General features: G+C 48.1%; 1 protein-coding gene across 1 annotated transcript in view; it reads right to left on the bottom strand.

The window, feature by feature from the left end:
- Window positions 1-635, bottom strand: part of LOC136611981 (guanine nucleotide-binding protein G(i) subunit alpha-1) — a 57,643-nt gene extending 57,008 nt beyond the window's left edge. Inside the window, exon 1 of the mRNA XM_066592008.1 lies at window positions 210-635. Coding sequence (XP_066448105.1) covers window positions 210-327 — 118 coding nt within the window. The 5' untranslated portion in view covers window positions 328-635. The remainder of the gene's footprint in view (window positions 1-209) is intronic.
- Window positions 636-20,279: the final 19,644 nt, after the last annotated feature.

Here is a 20,279-nt window from a genome sequence, read left to right as displayed (position 1 = left end):
GGGGCAGCAGGAGGGCACTAGCAGCTAGTATGAGAGCGCAGTATGGCAGGCCACCCCCATACCCACCTGTGTGGATGCCCTCTGGCAGGGGCAGCTGATGGATGTGACAGCTGCCACCACACCCCGCGCCCCGGCGGCCGCACACAATGACGGCGCGGCAGCTGTCAGGCCGCTAACAATGGGCTGCTCTATAGGAATGCGGCACCTACCCAGCAGCAGCAGCTTCACCTCCCGGGCGGCCTTCTCGCCGTCCTCCCGCAGGTTCCTGTCGATCATCTTGCTCCTCTCCACCGCCGCCTTGTCCTCCGCGCTCAGCGTACATCCCATGGCGACAGCGCTACAGGGTTCTCTGCGCACACAATGCCGGGAGCGGCGGCGCTCACCTCGGATCGGGCGGCTCGGGATGGGCGGGGGCCGGCAGGGGACAGCGCTGGACGGGTGAACCAGTGAGCGGCCTGAGGCGGGACCCGCGCGCGGTCTCAGGGTAAGCCGCTGTGGTGAGTGACGCCGAGGAGGCGGCCAGACGCTCCCTCCCCAGGCTCCGGCTACCAGAGCTGTCGCTGCTCCCCGGAGCTCCTCTCCTTCTCCTCTGCTGAGATGACGATGGAGCTGCACTGCGCATGCGCTAATCCTCTGTCTACACCCCTAGAGTGGACTGGCTGCAGTACCCGGATTGAGCAAGCGGACGCTCCCCGCCTCTCGCTCGTTATTGGATGGCGGCGAGCACGCAACCGTCCTTAACCCCTTCAGCGCCAGAACAAGCTTTTCCGGATGCTGGAATGAAAACAGGCAAAGATTTAGCGGATGCGAAACGGTTAAAGGAATCTGCCGTCTTACTGACGTCAGCACGTTGTGTGATCAGAAGAGAGCTGCTGAGGAAAGCGATGTGTTGTTTGAATGTCAACGGTTGTGATGTGAGAGGGGAGCAGCCTGTAGTGTGTATGAGGGGGGGCGACAGTGCGGACTGTAGTGTATGTAGGGGGTGTACAGTGAGAATGCGGTGTATGTATGGGGGGGGGGGGCATACTGTGTTGACTGTAAAGTATACAGGGGGCGTACAGAGTGGAAGGTAGTGTATGTAGGGGGGGGGCTGTGTACTGTGGTGTATGTATGTGAGGGGATACAGTGTGGACTGCAGTGTATGCAGGGGGGGGGCTGTATACTGTGTACTGTAGTGTATGTATGTGAGGGCATACAGTGTGGACTGCAGTGTATGTAGGGGGCCATACGATGTGGACTGTGGTGTATGTATGTGAGAGTGTACAGTGTGGACTGCGGTGTGTATATAAGAGTGCGTACAGTGTGGACTGCGGTGTGTATATAAGGGGGCGTACAGTGTGGACTGCGGTGTATATAAGGGGGCGTACAGTGTAGACTGTAGTATGTGTAAGGGGTGTGTACAGTGTGGACTGTAGTGTGTGTAGGAGGGAGTATAGTGTGGACTGTATATAGGGGGCGTACAGTGTGGACTGCGGTGTATGCAGGGGGGCGTACAGTGTGGACTGCGGTGTATGCAGGGGGGTGTACAGTGCGGACTGCAGTGTATGCAAGGGGCGGACTGCGGTGTATGCAAGAGGTGTACAGTGCGCACTGCGCTGTATGTATGTGAGGGCGTACAGTGTGGACTACAGTGTATGTAACGGGGCGTGCAGTGTAGATTGTAGTGTATGTAGGGGGCGTACAGTACGGACTGCGGTATATGTATACGGGGGGGCGCGTACTGTGTTGACTGTAAAGTATGCAGGGGGGTGTACAGAGTAGACTAGTGTATGTAGGGGGGCGTACAGTGTGTACTGCGGTGTATGTATGTGAGGGTGTACAGTGTGAACTGTAGTGTATGTGGGGGGATGTACAGTGTGTACTGCGGTGTATGTATGTGAGGGTGTACAGTGCGGACTGTAGTGTATGTGGGGGGACGTACAGTGCGGACTGTAGTGTATGCAGGGAGGTGTACGCTGTGTACTGCGGTATATGTATGTGAGGGTGTACTGCGGTGCATGTATGTAAGGCTGTACTGCGGTGCATGTGGGGGCGTACAGTGTAAACTGTAGTGTATGTGGGGGGACGTACAGTGTGGACTGTAGTGTATGCAGGGAGGTGTACACTGTGTACTGCGGTGTATGTATGTGAGGGCATACAGTGCGGACTGTAGTGTATGTGGGGGGACGTACAGTGCGGACTGTAGTGTATGCAGGGAGGTGTACACTGTGTACTGCGGTATATGTATGTGAGGGTGTACTGCGGTGCATGTGGGGGCGTACAGTGTGTACTGTTGTGTATGCACATAAGGCTGTGCAGTGTGGACTACAGTATATGTATCTAGGGGCATATAATGTGGGCTGTAGTGTATGTGTGTGTGGGGGGGGGGGGGGGGGCGTACAGTGTGGACTGTAGTGTATGCAGGGGGGTTGTACGCCGTGTACTGCGGTGTATGTATGTATGTGAGCGTGTACTGCGGAGACCGTACAGTGTGTACTGCCGTGTATGTATGTGAGGCTGTACAGTAGACTGCGGTATATGTATGTGAAGGCATACAGTGTGGACTGTAGTGTATGTAGGGGGCGTACATTGTGGACTGTGGTGTATGTATGTGTGTGAGAGTGTACAGTATGGACTGTGGTGTATGCAGGGAGACGTATAGTGTGGACTGCTGTGTATGTAGGGGGGCATACAGTGTGGACTGTAGTGTATGCAGGAGGCATACAGTGTGGACCGTGGTGTATGTGAGTGTACAGTGTGGACTGCTGTGTATGCAGGAGGCGTACAGTGTGAACTGCAGTGTATGTAGGGGGGCGTACAGTGTGGACTGTGGTGTATGTGAGAGTGTACAGTGTGGACTGCTGTGTATGCAGGGGGCGTAGAGTGTGGACTGTTGTGTATTTAGGGGGCCGTACAGTGTGGACTGCAGAGTATGTAGGCGGGGGTGTACAGTGCAGACTACGGTGTATGTGAGGCGTACAGTGTGGACTGCTGTGTATGTATGTGAGGGCGTACAGTGTGGACTATGATGTATATAGGAGGGCGTACAGTGTGTACCGCGGAGTATGTATGTGAGGACGTACACTGTGTACTGTGGAGTATGTATGTGAGGACCTACAGTGTGTCCTGCGGAGTATATATGTGAGGACCTACAGTGTGTCCTGCGGAGTATATATGTGAGGACGTACAGTGTGTACTGCGGTATGTGTATATGAGGACATACACTGTGTCCTGCGGAGTATTATAGGGATGCGCAGTGTGGACTGTAACATGCATACATTTATGAACTCGCCTAAGGAACTATTACCGGTGCTGCTGGTCTTTCTGCCATACATGTCCTCTGAGTCAGGCACATACTGTCAGGGTTGCCAACCGTCCAGAAATTCCTGGACAGTCTATAAAAATGTCACTTTTTCTCAATATCTGAAAAAAATGGACTTCTCTTTATAATCTATTATGTTTTCCATTGTGTCCCTAAAAAAGGCAGTCCATGATTTTTGGATGATTATCTAATTATCCAAGAATCATGGATAGCCTTTTTTTTACGTACAAAATAGAAAACCATAATAAATTATACAGAGAATACATTTCACTGATCTGCAAGTTTGCAACTTTTGTCTGTTGTTTTTAAATAAAGAGGTGTATCAGAATAGATTTTGTTTTTTGGCAGATTCCGAAAATGACCTTCAAAATATTGTATTCCGTCAGTTTTTTCCTCAAAAATGTAAAAAAAACCAAAACATTATTTTTTAATGACATTTATATATGACAACATGTGTAATGTAGAGGGGTGAAAGGAATAGATAAACATGCATACATAGCTTATTACGAAAATGAAATTGATTTATCTGTTTCGCATCAAGATTTGTCGCACTCACAAAGCCTAGACATGAGAGAAAGTAATTTTGGCATGCCAGTATGACTGTTACCTCACCCTTCTTGGTTTATAGTGACTGGTTATTTCTTTGTGGTGTGTACAATGGCTTCACATGGTTGTGTCAATCATCCAGACATATTTTGCTATATCTGTGGCTGTTATATGACAGGAACACAGAGGCAAAATATTACGCCTTTCATGAAAAATGCTTATTTTCAATACTTCAGGGTTAAACTAGCAGATCAGAACAAAGCATGGGCTCCGCACAATGTGTGCCGTCCATGTGTGGAGGGGTGGAGGAATTGGAAAAAGGGAATCACTGTCGTTCGGTGTACCCATGGTGTGGCGTGAGCCAAGAAATCACAGTGACGACTGCTACTTTCGCACAGCGAAGATTGTGGGCCATACCAGTAAGTGTAACATTGTGTATCCAAATCTGCTATGGGACCAGTGCCCCATAGTGAATCCATCCCTGTGCCATCCCCATCTCGTCAAGCCTCCAACAGACACCAATTCAGACAGTGGTTCAAGTCATGAGATGTACCAACTAGACGGTATGGAGGATGAAACCCTAGTGCCATTTACCCAGCATCAACTGAATGAGTTGGTTTGCAATCTGAATTTACATAAAGATGCATCAGAGTTGCTAGGATCACGGCTTCATGAAAATAATTTACTGTGTCCTAATACAAGATTCTCCTGGTACAGGCACAGAGAGGTAGAATTGCTTCCGTTTTTTGCTGAGGAAGGCGGTTGGTATATTGTCGAGACAATCCGGCAGTCATAAACACTTCAACATTAACTACAATTCAGGAGAGTGGAAGTTGTTCATAGATGCCAGCAAATCCAGTTTAAAAGGTATTTTATTACACAATACTAACATCCATCCATTCCAGTAGCACATTCTGTGATGATGAAAGAGACATATGAAAACCTTAGATTTCTGCTGGAAAGTGTGCAGTACAAGCTTCATGAATGGTTTGTGTGCAGGGATTTCAAGGTGATTGCAATATTGCCCAGTCAACAAGCAGGCTACACCAAATTTCCTTGCTTTTTGTGTGAATGGGACTCCAAAGCAAGGACTGAACATTGGGTTAGGAAGCAGTGGCCAGTCAGAAGTACCTGCACACCTGGCAAAAAAAACATTGTTTCACTTTCACTGGTTGATCCCTTGAAAATACTGTTGCTACCGATACACATAAAACCAGGCCTAATGAAGCAATTCGTGACAGCTTTAACCAGGGACAGTAAATGCTTTCAGCACCTTGGTGTTAAATTTCCATCAATCGCTTCTGAAAAGAAACCAACGCTGGCATTTTTATAGGCCCACAAATACGAAAATTAATGGCGGACAATATATTCGAGAAAACCATGGGTGAGTGTGAATTATGAGCATGGACTGCATTAAGACATGTGGTACAAAACGTTTTGGGGACCATGAAGGCTACAAATTACACCATTTTAGTCGATAAGATGTTAGCATCCTATAAACTGCTTGGTTGCAACATGAGCGTCAAAGTTTACTTTCTTCATGCTCATATAAATTACTTTCCTGACAATGTTGGTGATTTTACGGAAGAACATGGTGAGCGCTTTCATCAGGATACTAAAGTGATGGAAAAGAGAAATCATGGAAAGTGGACTGCACATATGATGGCTGACTATTGCTGGATGTTGAAAAGATTATGGACAAACAGAAGAAAATCCCAAAAGAGGAAATTTCAAGGGGAACCAAGTGGTAAATGTTAGGTATGTTTGCATTTTCACACGTTACAAACGTTGTTATATATGAATGTCAAAAAATACCTCACCCAGCTCCGCCACCTACCCTGATGGCACCATAATTTAGTTTATGGTGCTGTAGGGAGGAGACGGGTTCTCTTTAACCCCACAGGTCGTAACTGTACGTCCTGGTTGTGGGGTATTTAATGCAACAGGACATACACTTAGGTCCTGTGGATAATGCAAGATCAGAGGAGATGCAGCACTATCCAGCAGTAGGAGTCGGCTGTCATCAACAGCCGGCCTCCGGCTGCAACAGCGTGGGTGCTTCGGGACAGCGACCCCGCTGTGAGCCCCGTACATGCCGTGATCTACGTAGATCGCAACATGTAAAGGGCTCACAGAGGGAGTGCACTCCCTCTGTGATGTTATCAGACCCCCGCGATGTAATCATGGAGGGCCAATGGGTTGCCATGGCAACAGCGTGCCAGATACAGGCATCCTGCTTTGCCATTGCCTGTGATTGCTATTGCAAGTGATAAGGTATTGCAGGACAAAAGCCCTGCAGTGTTTTATCATAATGATCATAGGTGTTATGGTACAAGTCCCCTACAGAGACATAAATAGTGTAAAAAAACAACCTTTTTTGTGCTTTAACCCCTATTAGTATACGAAAAAATTTAAAAAAATTAAAATCCCACATATTTGATATCGTCATATTCATAACGACTCGTACAACAAATTGTACACCTTTTTTTATCCTGCACGGCAAAAGGCGTAAAAAAAAACCTAAAAAACTAAGGCAAAATACTTATTTTTTTCTTTTGCTTTCCAAAAACCACAATAAATGTGATTTAAAAAGCCTTATGTACCCCAAAATGGTACCCATAAAAACTACAGCTGGTCATGCAAAAAACAAGCACTCACAGAGCTCCCTCAATGGAAAAATAAAAAGGTTATAGGATTTCGAATGCAGCGATTTAGAAAAAATAAATACTTTAAAAAAAATAGTGTTTTTATTGCAGAAAAGTGGAAAAACCTAAAAAAAAAAAGAATCGTAGTAATCGTACTGGTCGGCAGAAAAATGTATTATGTCACTCATGCTGCATGATTAATGCTGTAGAAAAAAACCCAAAAAAACAATGGCAAAATTGACGTGTTTTCTCTCCCTGCTATCATATAAAATTAAGAAAAGCCTTACAATATAGTCTATGTACCCAATATTTCACCATTAAAAAAACCTGCAATTCGCCACACAAAAAACAAGGCCCCATAGAGCCATCTTGACGGAAAAATAGAAAAGTTATGGCTTTTGAAAAGTGAAGATGAAAATCCCCCCAAAATCGTCGCGTTCTTATGCCCAATATAGGCCATGTCCTTAAGGCGTTAAACATCTGTGCGTCATATGATTTTATTAAGAGAAAAAACATGAAACCGCATAACTTATTGTTTCCATGGACTAGAATGGGTCATACGTAGTTCAAAAATGCCTACTTTTTGGCTGTCAGACCTCCCATAAGGCAGTGAACTTTTTTTGTGATGTGGAGAAGTGTAGCTTCCTTTTTTTGTGGGACACAAAAAATGCAGTATGGGAACATATACCTTTTTTAAACATCACACTCAATGGAAAACTTATGAAAATGTGTGGATGTATATTTCCATACATTTAAAGTATACATTTTCTGCTTTCAAATGCCTTAGGAAGTGCATAGCGTTGTTGTACACTATATGCAACTAAGCTTTGGGGTTCCGTGACAGCTGCTGAAAACCGTGCTGTGACAGAATCCCCAGATGGAAATAAACAGAGCCTTTCACGTCTATTGTGAGACGGACACCTCTTGGTGTCTATTTTACAAGGTTCCTGTTATGTTTGGAGTATAATGTAGTTGACTGCTCTCTTCTGTACTCCAAATATAACCAAAACAAATGGGAACCTTGTAAAATGGACACTAAAGAGTTTGTCCGTTTGTATCCACTTGGGAATTACAGTGTGCTGTCCCTGATAAATTGATCTGTCATTACTTTACCAATAACCACGTGAAAGTTAAAAAACAAATTAAAGTTTCATCTCTCCTCACCGACGCAACCTATGATGGCAAATTCAAAAAAGGAATCTCTAAGAGAAGACCAGAAGAGGACATATATAGATCCTGGTCCATGTTACTGCAGTGCTAGCAGGTATGAGCACTCCAGTGTTGCGGTCATTCCTGAACTGTCTGCTACCCCTGGTGTTGTAAGCAGCCAGTTGGGTGCCTCATGCAAAAAATGCTTCTGTATATATACATTTATATATTTTCCTTTCTGTTCGTTTACCAGGAGGACAAGAATGTGGCCAAGCCTGCTAAAACCAAACTAAAAAAAATGCGCAGCTTGCACAAAAAAAGTTGCCACCAATATACCCTAAGCTGTTGTGCAAATTATGCATAGCCCAGATTAGTAAAAAAGAATTTGAAGGTTTCATGGAGGATATCAGGCTGTTGGAGATGAGGACTGCTCAATCCTAGCGTTCCAGGATGCACCACCATCTACTTCCTCTATTCCAAGATAGGTGAAGAGAGCAAGTAGATTGGATAATTAGACTCTGAAAAGATTATAACGTTCTCAAAGTTGAAGAGGACGTAAGTCTAACCGACTCCTCATAACGAGGATTACAAAAAATTCCTTTTTAGCTCCGAAGACATAATCAAACTAATCAAGGCAGTCAGGGCTACCCTTAATATGGAAGAACCAAAAAAACAGAACCGTCCAGGATGAAGTTTTTGGGGGTTTTGGTGAGAGACACAAACATACGTTCCCGTTCCACAGAAACATTCCGAGGCTAATTAAAAAGAAATTTAGTAGACCCAATGCAGGTTACTTCATCTCCAGGGGCATTAAAAGGCACTACTCCTTCTCCAAGGATGATTGTGCGGAGTTGGAGGCCGTGCCTAAGGTAAACGGTCTAGTGGCAAAAGTCACTATGCATATGTCCTTACCTTTCAAGGACACCATGCAGTTAAAAGACCTTGTGGACCGAAAAGCAGAGAGCCTCCTGAAAACATGGGATGCGGCCTCAAGCCTGCTTAGACCTGATGTGGCAGTTATTTGCATGCTCAGAACACTGGGCATGCAAGAGTTTTATATCCAGAAAAAAACAATCCCTTGGTTGAGCAGAACATGAGCTACTATTCCAGACTATTTCTAATCAAAAAACTCCATGGGACATCTTTCATGATCATAAACCTAAAACCCTTGAATAGGTCAATAAAATACAGGAAATTCAAGATAGAGACAATATGTTCCATACTAAAACGGATAAAAAAGGGCACCTTTATGGCATTCATAGACCTAAAAACACTTCCCTGTCCCAATTCACCCCGATTCCTAAAAGTCCTCAGGTTTGCATTACCCATGGGAGGAAAGGTACACCACTTTCAGTTCAAAGGCCTGCCATTTTATCTTCGGCCCCCCATATCTTCACAAAGATTATGGCGGAGCTGGCAGCCAGTCTAAGACAAAGGCCAGATGAAGTCCTTCCTAGGAATAGTACTAGATTCAGTGAAACTGCATTCCTTCCTCTCTATAAACAAGATTCAGTTTTTACAGCTTCAGATCACTGTGTTTCTGAGGCAAAGGGTCTGTTCCATTCAATCAGACACTCCCCTTCTTGGGAGGCTAACCTCCTGAATTCCAACAGTAGCTTGGTTCAAGTCCCACACAAGGGTGGTTAGGAAGTAATCCTCTCAGACTGGTACAAAAAGCAATCCTCCATAGACAAAAGGACAATAGGAAATGCAGTAAAAATGTCCCTGCACTAGTGGCTGTCAGTCACAAACCTGTCAAAGGGTGTACACTGGCTACAGGACCCAGTAATACAGATTACAACAGATGCCACTGCCCTTGGCTAGGGGGCTCAGATAGGGTACCTATTAGAGATGAGCGAACGTACTCGTCTGAGCTTGATACTCGTTCTAGTATTAGCGTGTTCGAGATGCTCGTTACTAGAGGCGAGCACCACGCGATGTTCGAGTTACTTTCACTTTCATCTCTGAGACGTTAGCGTGCTTTTCTGGCCAATAGAAAGACAGGGAAGGCATTACAACTTCCCCCTGCGACGTTCAAGCCCTATGCCACCCCCCTGCAGTGAGTGGCTGGCGAGATCAGGTGTCACCCGAGTATATAAATCGGGCCCTCCCGCGGCTCGCCAGAGATGCATTCTGACAGAGATCAGGAAAAGTGCTGCTGGTGCCGGGGCTGCTATAGGGAGAGCGTTAGGAGTGATTTTAGGCTTCAAGAACCCCAACGGTCCTTCTTAGGGCCACATCTGACCGTGTGCAGTACTGTTGAGGCTGCTTTTAGCAGTGTTGCACAATTTTTTTTTTTTGTATATCGGGCGTGCGGAGCATTGCGTCCGCAGTCTGCAGTCATTGTACAGAGTAAAGGGCCAGTACAGGTGAGGCAGGGAAAGAGATATTCAGGCTATATAGGCAGTGGGCTTTTTCCCAAAAATTGGGGGAAAATGCTATATTTGGGCTGCCTGTGACCGTCTTCAGTTTACTGCGTGTCTGCTGGGGGTAGTAGTCATAATTAATACGCAGCTAAGCGTTACAGCAGGCTTGCGCAAAATTGTTTCCTGGATCTGCTGTCTCTGTTACATCAGCGCCGTCATCCCGCCAGAGGGAAACAGTATACATAATATTATACGCTGCCTACAGGATCTATCTGCTGGGGGTAGTAGTCCTAATTAATACGCAGCTAAGCGTTACAGCAGGCTTGCGCAAAATTGTTTCCTGGATCTGCTGTCTCTGTTACATCAGCGCCGTCATCCCGCCAGAGGGAAACAGTATACATAATATTATACGCTGCCTACAGTATCTATCTGCTGGGGGTAGTAGTCCTAATTAATACGCAGCTAAGCGTTACAGCAGGCTTGTGCAAAATTGTTTCCTGGATCTGCTGTCTCTGTTACATCAGCGCGGTCATCCCGCCAGAGGGAAACAGTATACATAATATTATACGCTGCCTACAGTATCTATCTGCTGGGGGTAGTAGTCCTAATTAATACGCAGCTAAGCGTTACAGCAGGCTTGCGCAAAATTCTTTCCTGGATCTGCTGTCTCTGTTACATCAGCGCCGTCATCCCGCCAGAGGGAAACAGTATACATAATATTATACGCTGCCTACAGTATCTATCTGCTGGGGGTAGTAGTCCTAATTAATACGCAGCTAAGCGTTACAGCAGGCTTGCGCAAAATTGTTTCCTGGATCTGCTGTCTCTGTTACATCAGCGCCGTCATCCCGCCAGAGGGAAACAGTATACATAATATTATACGCTGCCTACAGTATCTATCTGCTGGGGGTAGTAGTCCTAATTAATACACAGCTAAGCGTTACAGCAGGCTTGCGCAAAATTGTTTCCTGGATCTGCTGTCTCTGTTACATCAGCGCCGTCATCCCGCCAGAGGGAAACAGTATACATAATATTATACGCTGCCTACAGTATCTAACTGCTGGGGGTAGTAGTCCTAAGTATTACGCAGCTAAGCGTTACAGCAGGCTTGCGCAAAATTGTTTCCTGGATCTGCTGTCTCTGTTACATCAGTGCCGTCATCCCGCCAGAGGGAAACAGTATACATAATATTATACGCTGCCTACAGTATCTAACTGCTGGGGGTAGTAGTCCTAAATAATACGCAGCTAAGCGTTACAGCAGGCTTGCGCAAAATTGTTTCCTGGATCTGCTGTCTCTGTTACATCAGCGCGGTCATCCCGCCAGAGGGAAACAGTATACATAATATTATACGCTGCCTACAGTATCTATCTGCTGGGGGTAGTAGTCCTAATTAATACGCAGCTAAGCGTTACAGCAGGCTTGCGCAAAATTTTTTCCTGGATCTGCTGTCTCTGTTACATCAGCGCCGTCATCCCGCCAGAAGGAAACAGTATACATAATATTATACGCTGCCTACAGTATCTATCTGCTGGGGGTAGTAGTCCTAATTAATACACAGCTAAGCGTTACAGCAGGCTTGCGCAAAATTGTTTCCTGGATCTGCTGTCTCTGTTACATCAGCGCCGTCATCCCGCCAGAGGGAAACAGTATACATAATATTATACGCTGCCTACAGTATCTAACTGCTGGGGGTAGTAGTCCTAAGTATTACGCAGCTAAGCGTTACAGCAGGCTTGCGCAAAATTGTTTCCTGGATCTGCTGTCTCTGTTACATCAGTGCCGTCATCCCGCCAGAGGGAAACAGTATACATAATATTATACGCTGCCTACAGTATCTAACTGCTGGGGGTAGTAGTCCTAAATAATACGCAGCTAAGCGTTACAGCAGGCTTGCGCAAAATTGTTTCCTGGATCTGCTGTCTCTGTTACATCAGCGCCGTCATCCCGCCAGAGGGAAACAGTATACATAATATTATACGCTGCCTACAGTATCTATCTGCTGGGGGTAGTAGTCCTAATTAATACGCAGCTAAGCGTTACAGCAGGCTTGCGCAAAATTTTTTCCTGGATCTGCTGTCTCTGTTACATCAGCGCCGTCATCCCGCCAGAAGGAAACAGTATACATAATATTATACGCTGCCTACAGTATCTATCTGCTGGGGGTAGTAGTCCTAATTAATACACAGCTAAGCGTTACAGCAGGCTTGCGCAAAATTGTTTCCTGGATCTGCTGTCTCTGTTACATCAGCGCGGTCATCCCGCCAGAGGGAAACAGTATACATAATATTATACGCTGCCTACAGTATCTAACTGCTGGGGGTAGTAGTCCTAAGTATTACGCAGCTAAGCGTTACAGCAGGCTTGCGCAAAATTGTTTCCTGGATCTGCTGTCTCTGTTACATCAGTGCCGTCATCCCGCCAGAGGGAAACAGTATACATAATATTATACGCTGCCTACAGTATCTATCTGCTGGGGGTAGTAGTCCTAATTAATACGCAGCTAAGCGTTACAGCAGGCTTGCGCAAAATTGTTTCCTGGATCTGCTGTCTCTGTTACATCAGCGCCGTCATCCCGCCAGAGGGAAACAGTATACATAATATTATACGCTGCCTACAGTATCTATCTGCTGGGGGTAGTAGTCCTAATTAATACGCAGCTAAGCGTTACAGCAGGCTTGCGCAAAATTGTTTCCTGGAATCTGCTGTCTCTGTTACATCAGCGCCGTCATCCCGCCAGAGGGAAACAGTATACATAATATTATACACTGCCTACAGTATCTATCTGCTGGGGGTAGTAGGCCTAATTAATACGCAGCTAAGCGTTACAGCAGGCTTGCGCAAAATTGTTTCCTGGAATCTGCTGTCTCTGTTACATCAGCGCCGTCATCCCGCCAGAGGGAAACAGTATACATAATATTATACGCTGCCTACAGTATCTGTCTGCTGTATCAGCTCAGCATTTTAAAAAAATAGAAGCAAAATACTTAAGGCCTACTACTGGCCTTTGGCCACTTGACTGCTTCTGAATTCCACTAGCTCAGTCATACGCACCTACGTCTCACTACAGGCGTGCGCAAAATTGTTTCCTGGCTCTGGTGTGCGTTCCGTAAGGGAAGTCAGCCTCCAACCACAGGCCAATAAGCGGCACATTTAATTACAGCGTTCTGTTTCTGCACTACTGGTAATACAGCATGCTGAGGGGTAGGTGTAGGCCTAGAGGACGTGGATGCGGGCGAGGACGCGGAGGCCCAAGTCAGGGTGTGGGCACAGGCCAAGCTCCTGATCCAGGTGTATCGCAGCCGACTGCTGCGGGATTAGGAGAGAGGCACGTTTCTGGCGTCCCCACATTCATCTCACAATTAATGGGTCCACGCGGTAGACCTTTATTAGAAAATGAGCAGTGTGAGCAGGTCCTGTCGTGGATGGCAGAAAGTGCATCCAGCAATCTATCGACCACCCAGAATTCTGCGCCGTCCACTGCTGCAACTCTGAATCCTCTGGCTGCTGCTCCTCCTTCCTCCCAGCCTCCTCACTCCATTACAATGACACATTCTGAGGAGCAGGCAGACTCCCAGGAACTGTTCCTGGGCCCCTGCCCAGAATGGCCAGCAATGGTTCCTCTCCCACCGGAGGAGTTTGTCGTGACCGATGCCCAACCTTTGGAGAGTTCCCAGGTTCCGGGGGATGAGGCTGGGGACTTCCGGCAACTGTCTCAAGAGCTTTCAGTGGGTGAGGAGGACGATGACGATGAGACACAGTTGTCTATCACTCAGGTAGTAGTAATTGGAGTAAGTCCGAGGGAGGAGCGCACAGAGAATTCGGAGGAAGAGCAGCAGGACGATGAGGTGACTGACCCCACCTGGTTTGCTACGCCTACTGAGGACAGGTCTTCAGAGGGGGAGGCAAGTGCAGCAGCAGGGCAGGTTGGAAGAGGCAGTGTGGTGGCCAGGGGTAGAGGCAGGGCCAGACAGAATAATCCACAAACTGTTTCCCAAAGCGCCCCCTCGCGCCATGCCACCCTGCAGAGGCCGAGGTGCTCAAAGGTCTGGCAGTTTTCCACTGAGAGTGCAGACGACCGACGAACAGTGGTGTGCAACCTTTGTCGCGCCAAGATCAGCCGGGGAGCCACCACCACCAGCATGCGCAGACATATGATAACCAAGCACCCCACAAGGTGGGACGAAGGCCGTTCACCGCCTCCGGTTTGCACTGCTGCCTCTCCCCCTGTGCCCCAACCTGCCACTGAGATCCAACCCCCCTCTCAGGACACAGGCACTACCGTCTCCTGGCCTGCACCCACACCCTCACCTCCGCTGTCCTCGGTCCCATCCACCAATGTCTCTCAGCACACCGTCCAGCCGTCACTAGCGCAAGTGTTGGAGCGCAAGCGCAAGTACGCCGCCACGCACCCGCACGCTCAAGCGTTAAACGTGCACATAGCCAAATTTATCAGCCTGGAGATGCTGCCGTATAGGGTTGTGGAAACGGAGGCTTTCAAAGGTATGATGGCGGCGGCCCCGCGCTACTCAGTTCCCAGTCGCCACTACTTTTCCCGATGTGCCGTCCCAGCCCTGCATGACCACGTCTCCCGCAACATTGTACGCGCCCCTCACCAACGCAGTTACTGCCAAGGTCCACTTAACAACGGACACGTGGACAAGCACAGGCGGGCAGGGCCACTATATCTCCCTGACGGCACATTGGGTGAATTTAGTGGAGGCTGGGACAGAGTCAGAGCCTGGGACCGCTCACGTCCTACCCACCCCCACAATTGTGGGCCCCAGCTCGGTGGTGGTATCTGCGGCGGTGTATGCTTCCTCCACTAAACCACCCTCCTCCTCCTCCTCCTCCTCCTACGCAACCTCTGTCTCGCAATCAAGATGTGTCAGCAGCACGTCGCCAGCAGTCGGTGTCGTGCGGCACGGCAGCACAGCGGTGGGCAAGCGTCAGCAGGCCGTGCTGAAGCTACTCAGCTTAGGAGAGAAGAGGCACACGGCCCACGAACTGCTGCAGGGTCTGACAGAGCAGACCGACTGCTGGCTTCCACCGCTGAGCCTCCAACCGGCCATGGTCGTGTGTGATAACGGCCGTAACCTGGTGGCGGCTCTGCAGCTCGGCAGCCTCACGCACGTGCCATACCTGGCCCACGTCTTTATTTTGGTGGTTCAGCGCTTTCTGAAAAGCTACCCACACTTGTCAGACCTGCTCGGAAAGGTGTGCCGACTCTGCGCACATTTCCGGAAGTCCCACACGGACGCTGCCACCCTGCGCACCCTGCAGCATCGGTTTAATCTGCCAGTGCACCGACTGCTGTGCGACGTGCCCACACGGTGGAACTCTACGCTCCACATGTTGGCCAGGCTCTATGAGTAGCGTAGAGCTATAGTGGAATACCAACTGCAACATGGGCGGCGCAGTGGGAGTCAGCCTCCTCAATTCTTTGTAGAAGAGTGGGCCTGGTTGGCAGACATCTGCCAGGTCCTTGGAAACTTTGAGGAGTCTACCCAGATGGTGAGCGGCGATGCTGCAATCATTAGCGTCACCATTCCTCTGCTATGCCTCTTGAGAAGTTCCCTGCAAAGCATAAAGGCAGACGCTTTGCGCTCGGAAACAGAGGCGGGGGAAGACAGTATGTCTCTGGATAGTCAGAGCACCCTCATGTCTATATCTCAGCGCGTGGAGGAGGGGGAGGAGGATGAGGAGGAGGGGGAAGAGACAGCTTGGCCCACTGCTGACGGTACCCATGCTGCTTGCCTGTCATCCTTTCAGCGTGTATGGCCTGAGGAGGAGGAGGAGGATCCTGAAAGTGATCTTCCTAGTGAGGACAGCCATGTGTTGCGTACAGGTACCCTGGCACACATGGCTGACTTCATGTTAGGATGCCTTTCTCGTGACCCTCGCGTTACACGCATTCTGGCCACTACGGATTACTGGGTGTACACATTGCTCGACCCACGGTATAAGGAGAACCTTTCCACTCTCATACCCGAAGAGGAAAGGGGTTCGAGAGTGATGCTATACCACAGGACCCTGGCGGACAAACTGATGGTAAAATTCCCATCCGACAGCGCTAGTGGCCGAAGGCGCAGTTCCGAGGGCCAGGTAGCAGGGGAGGTGCGGAGATCAGGCAGCATGTACAGCACAGGCAGGGGAACACTCTCTAAGGCCTTTGACAGCTTTCTGGCTCCCCAGCAAGAGTGTGTCACCGCTCCCCAGTCAAGGCTGAGTTGGTGGGAGCACTGTAAAAGGATGGTGAGGGAGTACGTAGCCGATCGCACGACCGTCCTCCGTGACGCCTCTGCCCCCTACAACTACTGGGTGTCGAAGCTGGACACGTGGCCTGAACTCGTGCTGTATGCCCTGGAGGTGCTTGCTTGTCCTGCGGCTAGCGTCTTGTCAGAGAGGGTGTTTAGTGCGGCTGGGGGAATCATCACAGATAAGCGTACCCGCCTGTCAACCGACAGTGCCGACAGGCTTACACTCATCAAGATGAACAAAGCCTGGATTTCCCCAGACTTCTCTTCTCCACCAGCGGACAGCAGCGATACCTAAGCAATACGTAGGCTGCACCCGCGGATGGAAGCATCGTTCTGTATCACCATCAAAAACGTGGACCTTTTAGCTTCATCAATCTGTGTATTATATTCATCCTCCTCCTCCTGCTCCTCCTCCTGAAACCTGACGTAATCACGCTGAACAGGCAATTTTTCAGGCTCAGTCATATAATTTTTGTACATTTTTTGTATACATTTCAATGCTCATTAAAGCGTTGAAACTTGCACCTGAACCAATGTTTATTTTAACTGGGCTGCCTCCAGGCCTAGTTACAAATTAAGCCACATTAACCAAAGCGATTAATGGGTTTCACCTGCCCTCTTGGTTGGGCATGGGCAATTTTTCTGACGTACATTAGTACTGTTGGTACACCAATTTTTTGGGGCCCTCGCCTACAGTGTAATCCAATTAATTTTTTGCCCACCTGCATTAAAGCTGACGTTACATCAGCTGTGCTGGGCACTGCAATGGGATATATTTATGTACCACCGGTGGCTTCCTGGCACCCACCCATGCTGTCGGTCCACACGGAGTTGTAACTGCATGTGTCCACTTCTAAAGAACCCCAGTCTGACTGGGGCATGCAGTGTGGGCCGAAGCCCACCTGCATTAAACATGACATTACCTCAGCTGTGATTGGCAATGCAATGGGATATATTTATGTACTGCCGGTGGCTTCCTGGCACCCACCCATGCTGTCGGTCCACAGGGACTTCACAATAGGGAGTTGTACCTGCCTGTGTCTATGAATTAAAAACCCTGGTCAGGTTGGGGCATGCAGTGTGGGCCGAAGCCCACCTGCATTTAATCTGACGTTAGCTCTGCTGTCCAGGGCACTGCAATGGGATATATTTATGTACAGCCGGTGGGTTCCAGGGAGCCACCCATGCTGTGGGTGCACACGGAATCCCCATTGCGGAGTTGTACCTGCCTGTGACTATTTATAAAAAAACGCGGTCTGACTGGGGCATGCAGACACCTTGACAGAATGAATAGTGTGTGGCACATAGGTTCCCCATTGCTATGCCCACGTGTGCAGCTCCTGATGGCGGTGGCACAGGATTATATTTCTCATTGCTTCTGTACAGCATTGTGGGCTATCGCCCCGCCCCTTTTAAAGAGGGTCGCTGCCTAGCTGTGCCAACCCTCTGCAGTGTGTGCCTGCGGTTCCTCCTCATGGCAGATGCACTTATAAATAGACATGAGGGTGATGTGGCTATGAGGCCAGCGTGTGGCATGAGTGCAGCTGAAGGCTGCGCAGGGACACTTTGGTGTGCGCTGTGGACACTGCGTCGTGCGAGAGGGGGGGGGGGGGGGGTTGGGCAGCATGTAACCCAGGAGAAGTGGCAGCAGAGTGTCATGCAGGCAGTGATTGTGCTTTGTTGGAGGTAGTGTGGTGCTTAGCTAAGGTATGCATTGCTAATGAGGGCTTTTCAGAAGTAAAAGTGTGGGGGGGGGGCACTCTTGCCGCTATTGTGGCTTAATAGTGAGACCTGGGAACTTGAGATGCAGCCCAACATGTAGCCCCTCGCCAGCCCTATCCGTTGCTGTGTCGTTCCCATCACTTTCTTGAATTGCCCAGATTTTCACAAATGGAAACCTTAGCGAGCATCGGCGATATACAAAAATGCTCGGGTCGCCCATTGACTTCAATGGGGTTCGTTACTCGAAACAAACCCTCGAGCATCGCGAAAATTTCGTCCCGAGTAACGAGCACCCGAGCATTTTGGTGCTCGCTTATCTCTAGTACCTATATTTTCAGGGAACCTGGTCCTAGAAGCTAAGCAGCCAGTCCTTAAATTTCAGGGAGCTCTATGCAGTTGGGAAGCCCTTTAGAAATTAGAAAATATAACCAAAAATCAACATCTGAAGTAGCCTATATTTATCACCAGGGAAGAACGAGGTACCCATCTATGCAGAACATCGCACAAAAAATATTCCGCTGGGTAGAACAACACGCCCTTTCCATCTCATCAGCCCACTTGAAGGGAGCTCTAAACATAAAAGTGGATTATCTCAGCTGCCAAATCCTTAAGCCATTAGAATGGTCCCTTTTTGTAGGACACTCTCAGGCTTTAACAAACAAATAGGGCATTCCTCAGATATACCTCTTCACTTCAAGAAGAAACCACAAAGTACAGAGGTTCTTTTACTTCAATCCAAGGAACCACCCAGTGGCAGTAGATGCACTAACCTGAACTAGGACCAGGGGCTAGCCTATGCTTTCCTTCTAATCCTGTTTCAACAAAGCTGCACCCTAATATTACAGTTTCCCCCAAAAAATAAGACACTGTCATATTAATTTTTGCGCCAAAAAATGGCACAGTGTCTTATTTTTGCAGTTGTCTTATAATACTCACTTAACAGCCAGCGTTCGGGTCCCTTGCACTGGTCTCGGGCGCTGCTGCAGGCTTCCATGTTCTCCTGAATGCTGACAGAGCATTTCTTCCTGGTAGTGGGGCCTCCAGCAAGCAATTGCTCTGATTGGTTGCCTGCAGCCTAGCGCGAGGGACACAAACGCCGTCTACTAGGTAGTATTGCTTTTTTTCCCCATGTAGTGTAGCTAGGGCTTATTTTAAAGCCATGCCTATCCACCCCTCCCCCAAAAAATCAGCGTAGGGCTTATTACGGAGTACGTCTTATTATCGGGGAAACATGGTAGCGGTCCCTTTCTGGCCAAGGAGAAGTTGGTTCCGCCTATAGACAAGCATGAGTTTACCAGAGCCAGTGTACCTGCTAGACCTTCTGAACCAGAGTCCCCAGACCTACCCAAACATATCAAGCCTCCATCTCAGCAAGGATACTGAGAAGTGCATGCTGATGGATAAGAGCCTTTCAGAGAGTGTGACACAAAGGCTTTTATCTAGTAGAAAAGATAGAACCCACAAAATCTGCCTCAAAACATGGAGGAAATTTGCGTCATGGTGTGGCAGCTAAAATTTCCCATTCATATTCTCCAGATAAACCACTAATCCTCGAATTTATCTAAGATGGCCTAGACATGGACCTCTTTCCTAGCACATTGAGGGTCCAGGTAGCGGCTCTTAGTGTATTCTACGACACTAAATTAGTGGATGTTAGATGGATCACTAGATTCCTAAAAGCAATGGACTCAGAATTAATAACGTATTTTCTTCATGGAACTTGAACTGGGTTCTCATAGCCTTATCCTCAACTCCGTTCAAACCCCTATGCTCTATCCCCATTAGAGCTTTGACCCTAAAGACGACCTTCTTAGTAGCCATCACTTCGACACAGAGGGTAAGCGAGCTCCAGGACTTTCCAACCCATCAACCAGTCTGTGGTCACCGAAAATAAGAACCTTTTTCAAACTAGACCCCTCATTTGTGTCTAAGGCAGCATGATCCTTTCATAGGTCCCAGGATAATATAATTCCCTCTTTCTTTAATAACCCAAAAGCGACCAAGAGCAGAAGTTTCACTGCCTTGATGTTAGGAAAGCTGTACTGCAGTACATCACTTCCACAAGTCAGTGGAGACTGGACAAGAATCTGTTTGTCCAGTTCTTTGGCCGCAATAAGGGGACGAAAACAGCTAAAAGCTCTATTGTTAAATCGATCTGCTTGGCCATCTTCAAAGCCTATGCAGCACTAGATAAAACAATCCTGCAGGGACTTAAAGCCCACTCTACTAGGGCAATGTCCTCTGCGTGGGCAGAATGGCCTCGGCTTTCATAGAGCAGATATGTAAAGCA

The sequence above is a fragment of the Eleutherodactylus coqui genome, chromosome 2, assembly GCF_035609145.1.
Source record: "Eleutherodactylus coqui strain aEleCoq1 chromosome 2, aEleCoq1.hap1, whole genome shotgun sequence".
NCBI classification, from domain to species: Eukaryota; Metazoa; Chordata; class Amphibia; order Anura; family Eleutherodactylidae; genus Eleutherodactylus; species Eleutherodactylus coqui.
This window is presented reverse-complemented; position numbering and strand designations above follow the sequence as displayed.